General features: G+C 34.3%; 1 protein-coding gene across 1 annotated transcript; it reads right to left on the bottom strand.

The window, feature by feature from the left end:
- Nucleotides 1–1,540: 1,540 nt before the first annotated feature.
- Nucleotides 1,541–10,998, bottom strand: LOC131152111 (la protein 1). The gene is made up of 10 exons (XM_058103758.1): nt 10,738–10,998; nt 10,542–10,620; nt 10,067–10,216; nt 9,607–9,749; nt 8,431–8,579; nt 7,855–7,956; nt 7,277–7,766; nt 2,723–2,870; nt 2,051–2,129; nt 1,541–1,802 (listed from the first exon to the last, which is right to left on the bottom strand). The coding sequence occupies exons 1-10, from the start codon at nt 10,786–10,788 to the stop codon at nt 1,688–1,690; spliced, it is 1,506 nt and encodes a 501-aa protein (XP_057959741.1). The 5' UTR covers nt 10,789–10,998; the 3' UTR covers nt 1,541–1,687.
- Nucleotides 10,999–12,600: the final 1,602 nt, after the last annotated feature.

Raw genomic sequence — 12,600 nt, 5'->3', positions numbered from 1 at the left:
ATTTTTTATATATTTTACATTATCTAAGTTTTTACTCTTTCTTTCTCTAGCTCTGACATGCTTAAATATGTCTCTTTCACCTTCTTTTGTATCTAATATAATATACAAATCATTAAATGATCTATATATAGGTTCAATAATGGCATTTTTTGTATCTTTTCTTGCCTCTTGATACTTTTCCATCTTTTTCATGTTTCTACATTTTTGTCATGTTTTATACTAAATTCTTTTTGTTTTTACAGCTTTTTGAACATCTTAATCTCATCACCAACTTTCTTTGCTATTCAAGAATCTTCCTCTTAATTCACCTAAAATCTCTTTTGTTGTCTTTTTAGTAGAGCTGATCCTACTCCAAAGAGTGTTTGTGTCTACACCATCCTCTATAATCCAAGTGTCATCTTTGATCATTTTATCTTTAATTTTATTATATTTTCTCCCTTTAGGAACAATCACCTAATTCTCTTACACTGGTTTATTTTATCCTATCTTCCATTTTTTAATACTTTATCTAACATTAAAACTTTATGTTGTGTGGTCAAACTTTCACCAGAGATAACTTTACAATCCTAACACTATAAACAATCTACCATCTTAGTTAAGAAAAAAATTATTTGACTTTTGTTTTTTCCACTTTTGAAGGTTATTAAATGTTTCTCTCTTCTTGATTTTGGATAGGAAAGGAGGAAAAATCATACATAATTCATCTATGAAGATTAATACAAAAACATTAGTTTCCTTATGTGAGAAAAAAGAAAAATATCAAAATTTGATTGTCCATTAAAATATTGGATTTTGTTATAAATAAAGAGATCAGTTATCCTTATTTTCCATGTTTTTGACATTTGTAGTTCCAAATGACATCAAAATGCATACAATGATGAGCTATTTATGCTTTTTAGTTAGACAAAAACCTTCACTCCTTAAATTTCAGTACTCATTCTTTCCCTTACGATTTGAAAATGGAGTGCTTAATTGAATAGCATCATTCTAACTTAACGTTAATCTAAAATTAAATCCAATTTAAACTGCTAAATGTTGATATATTATCACTAAAGCAAAATGCAAATATTTCATGGTAGTATTAACCCCAATTGCCTTCTTCCCTAGCTTAACATGTTCGGAAATCTAAATGTGTCAAAATGGTGTCTTGATCATAGTTCCACTATAATTATCTGGACCCATTTTTGCCCATGTTTTAGTGATGTTCTCTCAATTTAGTCACTTACAATATATTTTTCTATAGAATGGGGTTAACTTGCAATGTCAACTTAATTGTACAGTGCACAGGATGATTAATGTTGCCTCAACATAAATGATATTTTTGTTCCCAAACATATTAATCATATTTCAAACGGTTCAAATTAGACGACTAAATTTTAAAAATAGAGTGTGGGCGCGCCACTTCAACCCCACTTGGAGGAAGGGTTCGTCCGTCTCTTCCTATACGCACATAAAAAAATGGTTTAAGTCATGGCGTTCATATACAGGCAATTTGGACAGCTGATAGAAGGGGCATGCATAAGCATAAATTCCTGCTAGATTTTGAAAGAGACAAGAAGCATATTGTTTTCTATTATGATCGTAATTAATTTGGCTTGCCAAAGAAGATAAAGGAGGGGTTCGTGCATTCACAAGAACACGCCATCAAAAATTATCACAAAATTGATTCAAGGATCAATAACTATGCTCAAACTGCTCCAACTTTCTGGGCTTTATTTGGCCTGCCAGAGGCAAAATCACCATCTCTTGAACGAGCTTGTTTTTTATTGAACTGCCTCCCACCTCTATTGTGTTTTCCTCCCCTGAGAAGCATAAAAGAGAAAACAATCCTTCAGAGCTTACAAAATGCGTTCAAATATACTAAGGGTTTCATATGATGCTTGGTTTCTTACAATGTCACACTTATAGAGAGAGAGAGAGAGAGAGAGAGAGAGAGAGAGATAGAGAGAGAGAGAGAGAGATTCCACAATAAAAACTCCAGAAAATGAAGATAAAATTGGTGAAAAACTGATAGTTGCTGGGACAACAGGCATAAAACACTCATACGAACCTTCCTCTGTTGCCTTTATTTTCCCAATACCTTTCTTTGTTACCACGGAGTAGGCTCCAGTACTCACTTTCAGCATCACCTAAGTATAACAGCAAACAAATTCATTTATATAATGAGAAAGTCATCAAGAGTACAACCAAAAGAATTTGTAATGTCTCCCAATTCGTATCAGCTCAGCAAGCAACGATCAAAAGAAAAACCACTGCCATATAAACCTAGATTTCAAGAGTTGCCCAAGAATCTCTCTCTCTCAATACACCCACACAGATGGCAGATTCCCAAACCCCACCACCCAAACAAAAAAAACATGCAACACATGCAAAAATGGGATTTTCCAACCCAATAATATCTGTGGAGAAGTTAAATGACTCGTAGGTTACACACATCACACACTATGCTGCAAGAATTGCGCACCCTATTTACTCAATTAGAGCATGTTTTGGAACAGCAGTGTACTAATTTGTGAACCTTCCACTTCTCAAACTAGATGGAATACTCACATCCCCACTCTGACCAATTTTTTCCTCACTCAATTCCTAAAATCATTGTACATGGATGCTCTTTTACCCATTGAAAAGGAAAGCAAAATACTAATCATGCAACATAGACAGAAATATAAAAAATAAAAAATAAATAAAAATCAGATGAAAAATGAAATAAGATGCATCCTACCAGTTACAGGTTCCAAAGTAGCAATGTAATTCTTCACAATCAGGCCCCCTTCTTCAGCGAGCACTGCAGCAGCACGGGCTTTCTGAGCAGCTTCTGGCTGCTCAAACCGAATGTATCCTGAATCCGCTCCAAACTTGAAATCAATGAACTTCACGGAAGAAAAGCACAAGTAAAATGAGTAGACATATCAAGGCAAAGGTAACAAAATTCAACAAAATCCTAGTCACAACCATTTAAGCTCCACAGCAAGAACACTTCCAACAATCTCAGAAACCATCCTCCTAGGAATGAATATAACAAGGAATTTTTTTTTCTCCATCTGTGCTTCTGTGTGCATTTGTTTAAGGTGATGATTGGTTTGCAGAATCAAAAAATATTATCATGGAATGACATTCCCAGAAATCTCATTATGAGAATGGGATGCAGGCCTCATGGATATATTTTTGTTTGGGTCATATTCTAAGATTCACAAAAACCTACAAAGAATCTGCATCAAAAAAAAATCCGTGTCACAAAATATTTCAACCATCATTAATGAATAAAAGTTAACACACAGTTATCCAATTATCCAAAATAATAGCAGCCAATATGGTTTCAAAATTTCAACTATCATGTTACATTATTATAATAATGCATTTTTACTTTTTATTTCTATTTTTGTTTTATTATTGTTGTTGTCAATGTCGCAAAAATATTCCAACCATCATAAATAAATAAAAGTTAACACACCAAAATAATAGCAGGCAATATGGTTTCAAAATGTACATTATTATAATTATGTTTTCTTATTTTTTGTTCTATTTTTGTATTATTATTGGTTGTTCATCATTGTTGTTGTTGTTACAATTATTATAAATATAATAATACCATATTATGGGGGCATTAATATCCAACCAAGACTCAAAGGCCATGAAGGAGCATGGGAATTAGATTCCCATGTTTTGCGTGAATCTTCACTCCCTGGGAATGTGAGATCCCTGCCACGTGGGACACATGGTGAAAGATGCCGCAGACCAAATGCTCCCTAAATTAAAACAAGAGCACCAGTCTCAATTTTCTTCAGATAATAGGTATGGGATATGCTGAAACAAAGAACTTGGAAGAGCACTAAGACATAAGTGGGGATGCTTACAACTGAGTTAACCCCACTCACCAAACCACATTATCTCTTAATTGTCAAGTCCTGAAGCAGATGATATAACCTAAAGAGCAACCAAGACTCAAAGGCCTGTGCAGTAGCACTTAACGAGCCTCCTAAAACTATAAACACCCTTAAAGAAACCATGCTGCTGCCTTAATGTGCTCTCAAAGCTAGAACACAGGCAAGCAAAGTGTGAGTGCATAGCATCTTCCAGCAGCAAAATAGTACTGCAGCATGGAATTCATCAGAGAAAAGCAAATTGGAAGATTTCATAATCGACGAATTAGCAAAGACAGAAGTTGTGGCAATCAAAGGATAGAACACATGATGGACACAAACACGTTCAACAACATGAACACAGTTCATCATCATCAGCAGCAGTATAATAAATTCACCACCTGAGCCAGACCTCAGGGACAACTTGAACACGGTTGGCACATGTCGTAACATCGCTAGAGGGTAGGAAAGTTCAAATAACAACTAAGCCTTTATCCCATCACTATTAGGGGCCAGCCATATGGATCCTTTTCTACATTCAAAATTCCCTTCAAGGCTATCCTTTGTGTTAATTTAAATTTACTGAATTTTTTAAACTGTTTAAATTAATCGAATTTTATAAACCAACTTAGCTCATGTTCTTCTTCGATGTTTTCTTGCCTTAATAGTGCCCTCAATCAAATAACTCTTCTGTGTATCAAATAGCTGTTTCAAAGCTCAAAAAAAGCAAGAAAATGCAGGCTTTGGCAAACCATCTGATGCAATTCAAACTAATGCTCATGTAACGCAAACTACCATACCTTCATGACATTACATGACTTCCAATTTTTCCAAGTGCATAAAAACTTGTCTGTTTAATGCAGCTATGAACCACCAATATGCATACCTATCCATATCCAGGCTAATGTCGATCTATTAGAAGTTAGAACTATTCTATGGAAGAATTGAACTATTCTCAATTTGAGGAAATTTAACTATCAACAAACAGCCTTAAAAGTTCATTAATATTTTCCAACAGACTTTGATTGCCAAGAAGAAAGGAAATGGGGAGTAGGTTATCAAAATGTGCATACCTAGGGGTGAGCATTTGGTTGGTTCGGTTAGTTAACCAAATTAACCGAAAAACTTCAATTAAAAAATATCATTAACTGAACTAACCAAAATTCCATATTAACCAAACTCAAAACCAACTGAACCGAATTTCGATTAAATCAGTTAACCAATTTTAACTGATTTAATATTTTAATATATAAAATATAGATTTTTAATATATATATATATATATATAATATAGATTTTTAATATATATATATATATAAAATATACATAATATATAATAAATATAAAATTTTAAAATATACAATATATAAAAAATAAATAAAATTTTAGTTTATAAATAATATATAAAATATTTTAATATATAATATATATAATTATTTGAAGGGGAGGCGCAATGGTAAGGTTGCTGTCGTGTAACTTGGAAGTCACAGGTTCAACGCATGGAAACAGCCTCTTGCACAAATGTAAAGGTTGTGTACTATACATCCATTGTGGTTCGTCCCTTCCTCGGACCCCGCATACGCGGGAGCTTTGTGCACCACGCTATCCTTTTTTTTAATAATATATATACTTATTTATTATTATTAATTTATACTTTTCCATTAATTCTGTTAACCGAATTAACCGAACCCAAAAACCAAACCGAAAACCAAAATTCAACAAAAATGAAAATCGAACCGAACCGAACCAAATGAATTTTTAACCAAACCAAACTGAATCGACCGAATTTACTCGGTTAATTCAGTTTTAACCAAATTATGCTCACCCCTATGCATACCTATCCGTACCCAAGCTAATGTCTAGGGGTAGAATGTGCATACCTATCCATACCCAAGCTAATATCTAGGGGTGTGCAAAAACTGGTGAAAACCATAAAAACCAACCAAACCAAACCAATTCGGTCTGTTCAGTTCAGTTCCAATTTTAAGTCAGCTCGGTTCGGTTTAATTTTCCTTTCCAAAAATATATTGGTTCTATTTTCAATGTTCATAATACTTGTTCAGTTCAGAACCAAAAAAACCAAAATAGGCTTGCATGCAGATAGGCCAAGCCCAACCCAAGTCCATGTCCAACAGTCCAAGTCCAACCGCCAGGCCCAGCCCACTGCCCATCCTGTTCAGCCATTCCCAATTTGATTCCCAAATGCCAAATCCCATTTCTCATTTTTGAGACTCTGGTTCTCAGTTTATTAGGGCTAGAAAAGTTGGAAATTTCAAGTTTCAATTTTCAGTTTCAGATGTCAGGACTCGCTACATAGGCATGATTCATGAAGCCATGAAGGTGATTCGTGTTCATGTTAATGTTTGCGTAATTTTGCTCTTCAGATCAGTTCATGTTCGTCAGATCAGTTCATGTTCAAGTAATCAAGTGTTTGTTCTCAGCCAGTCAGCCTGTAGCGGTGCAATGAACACGTTTCAAGTATTTTTCAGTTCATGTAATCATGTTCGACTATTCAAGAATCGAGTGTTCGTCAGTTCGTGAAGCACTGAACTCCGAAGGTGAAGGATCTCTATAGTGGGGCCAAGGGTTTTCTGTGCACCGAGCCACTGATACTGAGCTTCAAATCTTCAACTTCAATTCATGTCCCTCTTCTATGGAATAGATTTTCTAGGGAAATCTGTTTCTGCAGTTTGGTTTTGTAAAGTATCGGGTTCTTCGGTTCAGTTTTCCAAGATTGCAGACCGAACCAGATTAGTTAGTCTGGTCTCAGTTGGTCCATTCATTTGGTTTGGTTCAGTTCGGTTCATGTCCCCAGAACCAAAAAAAGTTCAGTTTCACCAATTTCACCTCTGAACTGACCGATTGCACACCCCTACATACCATCTATTATAAGTTGGAACTATTCTATGAAAGAATCAAGCTATTCTGAATCTGGGGAAATTTCCCTATCAACAAATAGCCTAAAAAGTTTACCAATTGGCACTTGATTGCCAAGAAGAAAGGAGATGGGAAGCAGGTTGTCAGAATGTGGCTAACCACAAATTTGATGGGGGTTAACCCTCTAAGAAAACAGTTTTGATTGGAAAAAGAAGCCAGAAGTAGAAATATATTTAACGAAGGAAAGCTGGTCATCATAATGTGGCTAACCCCAAATCTTCTGGGGGTTAATCCTCTAAGAGAGAAATAAGCCAAGCCAAGAAAGAGAAATTTAAAAAGGAAAAAGAATTAGAAAGCTAAAAGTAAATCATCAAACAAATGCTCAAGAATACAGAAGGTCTCTGAAATAGCACAATTTTCATTCTGGCAAATCAGAAATGCACATAGAGGAGTAAATATAAGTCTAATCAAATCCATTTCTTGTGTTTAACAACATGAAAACTTTAAATAAACAAGATGAAGAGAAATCTTAACAGTACCTTAACAGTACCAAATTTTTCAAAGACAAGCCTCAGATCCTCACGCAAAACAATATCATTGTTGTCTTTGTAAATAGCAGCAATGAATTTTCCTTCCACTCTTGTCTTCTCTTCGTCCTTTGCTTTCTCTTCATCCTCAGGAATATCATCACCCAAAGATTTCTCTGTGTCTTCTTTTTCTTCCTTTCCTTCATTCTCTGAGCTAGTTTTCTCATCAACATTTTCTTTGCTCTCTTTACCATCCTCCCCATTATCAACATTTTCTTTGCTCTCTTTACTATCGTCCCTATGGTCTTCTTCATTATTGTCAGCATTTTCCGACACCTTCTGCTCAGTCTCCTTAGAAACAGTTACAGTGGAATCTAATTCTTCATTTGCTTTGCAAACATCTACATTATCGTTAGCTGGCTGATGGTTACCATTTTGTTGTGTTGAACCTCCAGTTAACATGCGTTTCAGTGTAAATGCAACAATCAAACCTTTGGGGTAGCTGTAATCATTTATTGCTGTTAGCTAATGAACTGAGGCCATTGAAAACCATCAAAAATATTTTTTTTAAAAATATACTAGCTACATACTTTGCTCCAGCATTTGAACTGTTCTCTTGATTTGAACCCCTGAGAGAACGTGAATTCTCAACCTCCTCTGCTTTCTTGGCTCTTTCTACATCAAATTCCTTCCTGAGTTGGAGAATGTATACATTAGAAATAATACCATGAAAACACTCATTCACACGCGCACACAAATAAAACTTGCATGTGCACCACACTGATAAGAACATTTCAGTAGAGACCCTACCAAACTGTCAATATATTAGTTACAAAAATAAATTAATTTAAATGCCATCAGTATAAAATATTTGGAATTTCATATTGGTTTGTCATTACAATATGTGCTCCAGAAGTGTTAAAAGAGATACAGAAAGACCCATGAGAAGGATAAGAGAAAATTGGCAAAATTTCAAAATAATTATTAAGGAAAAGAACACTAGGTAGGTCAAGTTAGCCAAATGTAGCATCACATAAATAAATGAAAAGCATGAATACATACACATGCACACAATGTTTATGCTCTGATTACCTTCCCATATTAGCTACTAAAAAAATAATTTGTTTGGTATAATTTGCAGCCACAAGCAATCAAGCATAGCTTACTTTTGTTTTAGTTCCAACTCAACACCTGCATAAACCAAGCTTTGCTTCAAAACCTTTTCAGCATCTTCCTCGGTTGAGAATTCAATAAGAGCAGTACCACAAAATAGTCTTTTATCTGCAACATGACGAGGCAGCCTGACACTATTGACCTGGAATAAGCAAGACCAAACAGATGTAACAAGTACCACACAGATGTATAGCATCGACAAAAATCAGTAATTAAAGCACAGGCTAAGTATTCACTTATCTTATATCAACATCCTCTTTTCTATATGAGAATGATGATTAGTTTTTAATTCAAACTTAAGTGTCCCAATGGTTTAAATTAAGTGACTTAACCATAACAGAAAAATACTACCAATCAAAATTTAGCAATTATGCTGAGGTTCATATCCCAATCAAATGTCAGGCTTGCAAGAACAGTCAGAGATTTATATTTTAGAACTGCCATAACATTTTCTTCTTTCAAAAAACAAAAGACCGACGAAAAATATTGTAGTCCCCTACCCTGTCGAACGTCAACTTTCACGTGTCCTGATGAATATTCATCCCTTTCTGAAGAGAAAACAGCATCAGGTGCACATGTATAGGGGCAAGCAATTCAACAGGAAAACACATCTAAACCTCCATTACTTCACATTTTGGCCATATATGGATTTGCTCATCAAGAAATTGCCCTGTTCTGTGGAATCTCAAGACACTGAAAGAAATCCAATCTCGAGCATTTCATTGGGGCAAAACCAGCTCAAAAAATACATTGAACAAGTCAAAGAATTTTTTTTTTTCATTTTGCAGTTTTATTGGTCTGCCACACAGTCTGCATTCATATCACGAAAACACCATCCATAAGACAGGCAATCTCTTACTCTGCCAACATGGATATCAAACACCTAAAAGATGTGAGTTGTCATAAAGGGTAAAATTACTGTATTAGGCTCGGTATAGTGAATCTTTTGAATGAAAATCTCACGTCTAAATAACAAAATTTATAATTTTAAACTAGGGATTGAGGAAAAAAAAAGGAGTGCAAAGCATAATATACACCAATAAGACTGAAGACAAAATGCACTTCCAACATTTGTAATGAACCTATAATGAATACTTAGCAAGGGAGTTGTAATGCTAGGCCCAAGTTAGCAATTCTTCAAAGAAAATTATTCAAGCAGTATCCAATACCTTGGCATATTGACCAAAGAAAGATTCTACATCTTCAAGCTTTGCATCGCACTGAAGTGGTGAAGCAGCAATTGTTCTTACATCTGACTGCTCTATTACCTCTTCTGGCTTTAATAATTCACTGGACCTACCAATCTTCTTCCCTAAACATCGAAGAAAAAATTTTGGGGTAAATATTTGACGCTAGCCATTAATGCTGCAATAGTAGTCAAAGATATGCCAATAAGCCTCACAATATATTGAATTTTTTTGTGCATACAAGCAACATATTGACATCAAACCCCCTGTAATGAGTGCATAATTAAACTAAGCTAAGTGCAGTTTTAGCTTTTTCAGATCCCATATAAGGCAAAGCCTGATTCAAATTTCAACTCTCTTTTTTTCTTTTTCTCTCTCTGCGGGCTTTCTTAGCAGCCAGACAAAAAGAATAAGAATGAAAAATGACATTAGCAAAACTTACCATCTTCAGACACTTTAAGAGAAGACGATTGTCTCAGAACCTCAGCCACAGCCTTCACTGTGTCTTCTGAAACCTCATCTGGTTTCACTTCCCCCAAATTTAGATGGCTTTTCATCCGAGAGAATGAACAAATAAGAGCCAGACTGACCACTACAGTCACTGTTAAGATCAACAAAGAAAAGCAGTGAACGAATCAAAAAGTAGGTTTCTAGCGGAAAAAACAGCCCCTAGCCAGATAATAGAGAAACAGTGCTCGTCGCCAACTAAATGTTTAAGCACGAGTGCACCAAATATCAGCAACAGACAGGACAATATAGGAAGAGTGCAGGACGAGAAGTGCGAAGCCAAACAATGGAGAAGGAGCATTAAGAACCAGAAATTAAAGACCGGAGTCCTCAGAACCAAAACAATTCATCGAGAGTGCTGAAAATCAAACATTATGCACGCACAAACAGAGACAGAAATTGAAGGATACTGCCATCTTCGCTCTCACTGATCGATTTCTTGAGAAAATTGTCTCTGGGAAGATTACTATCGCCGAAGTAAAACTCCACCTACCAAACAACACAAAAGACTACAGTTAGACACTCGATTCAAAACCAAAACTCTTCCAAGCAAGAAAAATAAATAAAAAATCGAAGCAAAAACTGATAAATCCATCAATACCCAACCTGTCGAAGCACTTTCTTCGCCGTTTCTTCATCCAACGAAGACGACGCCATTGCTGTAGGGTCCTCAAAAAGCAAACTTCCAGACACGAGATCGAAGGACGAAGGAATAGAGATTAGGGTTTTAGGGGGCGACGCCAGAGGGGAAAGGGCATTTTAAGTGGAGTTCCGGACAGTAGCGCATCCATGGTTGCCTCGAATCTCTCTCTAAGATGTGCAGGGTGCGCAGTGCGCACATTTTTTTCCTCTTCTTTAAAATAAATAGATTAAAAAAAACACAAGGCATGAGAAGTTCAGTGAAAGGCCAGAGCAGCAACATTGTCCAATCATGTGATGACAAGTGTCTAACCTTTGCCAATCTCAGCTAGTGCCAAATGTACGGAACTCCGATCTCCCCCAAGGTGCTCGAAAAAGTTTATGGAGCACTCGTCGTCCAAAAATAGTTGTGTGAATAATAATGTAAAATATTTTTATAATTTTTAATATTTTATATCTTTTAAAATAAATTATTAATATATTATCATAATTTAGTATATAAATATTTAAAATTATTTATGAGGGTTAATATTTTTGTTAAAAAAATATATAAAATACAAACATGCAAATGTATGAATGTGAAAAATCTTTAAAAATAATATTTACATAAAATTATAGGATAATAAGTATATTTTTATTATTTTTTACTTCTTCACATAAAAAAATATCAATAACTTTATTACAATTTTTAAAGTGTGATTTACTATATAAACTCTTAATTATTGTTATTTTTTGTCCAATTACTAACTAATTAATGATTTTTTTTAGTTTAAAATAAGTTTAGAATTAAATATTTTGGAGGGTACTTCCATATTTATAATTTTATTTCTAAAATTTATTTTTTAAAAAAATATAATTATTTATTTAAATGATGTTAGACATTTCACAATAGTTTTAGAAGAAATTAGAGGAATTTACCTAATTATTTTGGGATGTACATTTAATTTAACATTTATAATAGCATTGCATTTATTTTATTCTTGAATGAAATAAATTTTCTTTAACCAAATTTTTACATATTTAAAATAATATTTTTAATTGTAGATCTATTTAATGTTATTTAATTAATTTTTTTAGAAATATTGTTATCTTTTAAAAGATAATAATATTTTTGTTTACAATATTATTTACATTGTTTATATTGTTATACATAATGTTAACTTTGGTGTATACCTAAGAGGGAGGGTGAATTGAGTATTTAAAAATTATAATCTAAGTTAAATCAGATCAACAGTATTACTCAACTTAGGATCTGTTTATGCAATAATAAATTTAATCATTCACAATAAAACATACATGTGCAGTGAATATAAATTACAGAAATATAAACAGTGCACACACAATATGTTATCGGGGTTTGGTCAATATTGCCTACGCCCCCGCCTCTAACTCGCAAGTCCAAGGATTTTACTAATGCTCACTTAACGGGTGGAACGGCACCAATTAAACCAGGTCAATTAGCACAGAACTGACCTCAACCTTTACAAATTATCCTTGCTGGGCGGAGAAGACCCTAACAATCCTTACGGGCTGGATTACCGCCCCCTCAGGCTACGTCTGGAATACAGCAAATGATATGAAAATTTACTTATAAATAGATGCTTCTTGCACAAGCAGATATGTACCGATTCAGTACAAATTAATAAATGTACATCAATATGTATGAACTATAAGCTTTGTGTAATGTGTTCAACCACACTCTAACACATGTCAATATGCAATAACCACAAAGAGTGTACAATTAATTTATTTTTAAAATCAAGTGTCAATATTGATCAATCATAGTGGGGGTTTCAAAGATTTGCAACAATAGTATTCAAAATATCTCAC

This window comes from Malania oleifera, chromosome 3 (assembly GCF_029873635.1).
Source record: "Malania oleifera isolate guangnan ecotype guangnan chromosome 3, ASM2987363v1, whole genome shotgun sequence".
In the NCBI taxonomy this organism is placed as follows: domain Eukaryota; kingdom Viridiplantae; phylum Streptophyta; class Magnoliopsida; order Santalales; family Ximeniaceae; genus Malania; species Malania oleifera.
Note: the sequence above shows the minus strand (reverse complement) of the source record. Positions and strands in the feature narration are given on the sequence as shown.

Excerpts from the sequence above, each read along its gene's own strand:
- LOC131152111 (XM_058103758.1), bottom strand. The coding sequence starts at position 10,788 with ATGGCGTCGTCTTCGTTGGATGAAGAAACGGCGAAGAAAGTGCTTCGA. Across the intron at positions 8,580-9,606 it reads TCTTTGGTCAATATGCCAAG|GTCAATAGTGTCAGGCTGCC; the intron begins GTATTGGATACT and ends TGCTTATTCCAG. Across the intron at positions 7,767-7,854 it reads AGTTCAAATGCTGGAGCAAA|CTACCCCAAAGGTTTGATTG; the intron begins GTATGTAGCTAG and ends AAATGATTACAG.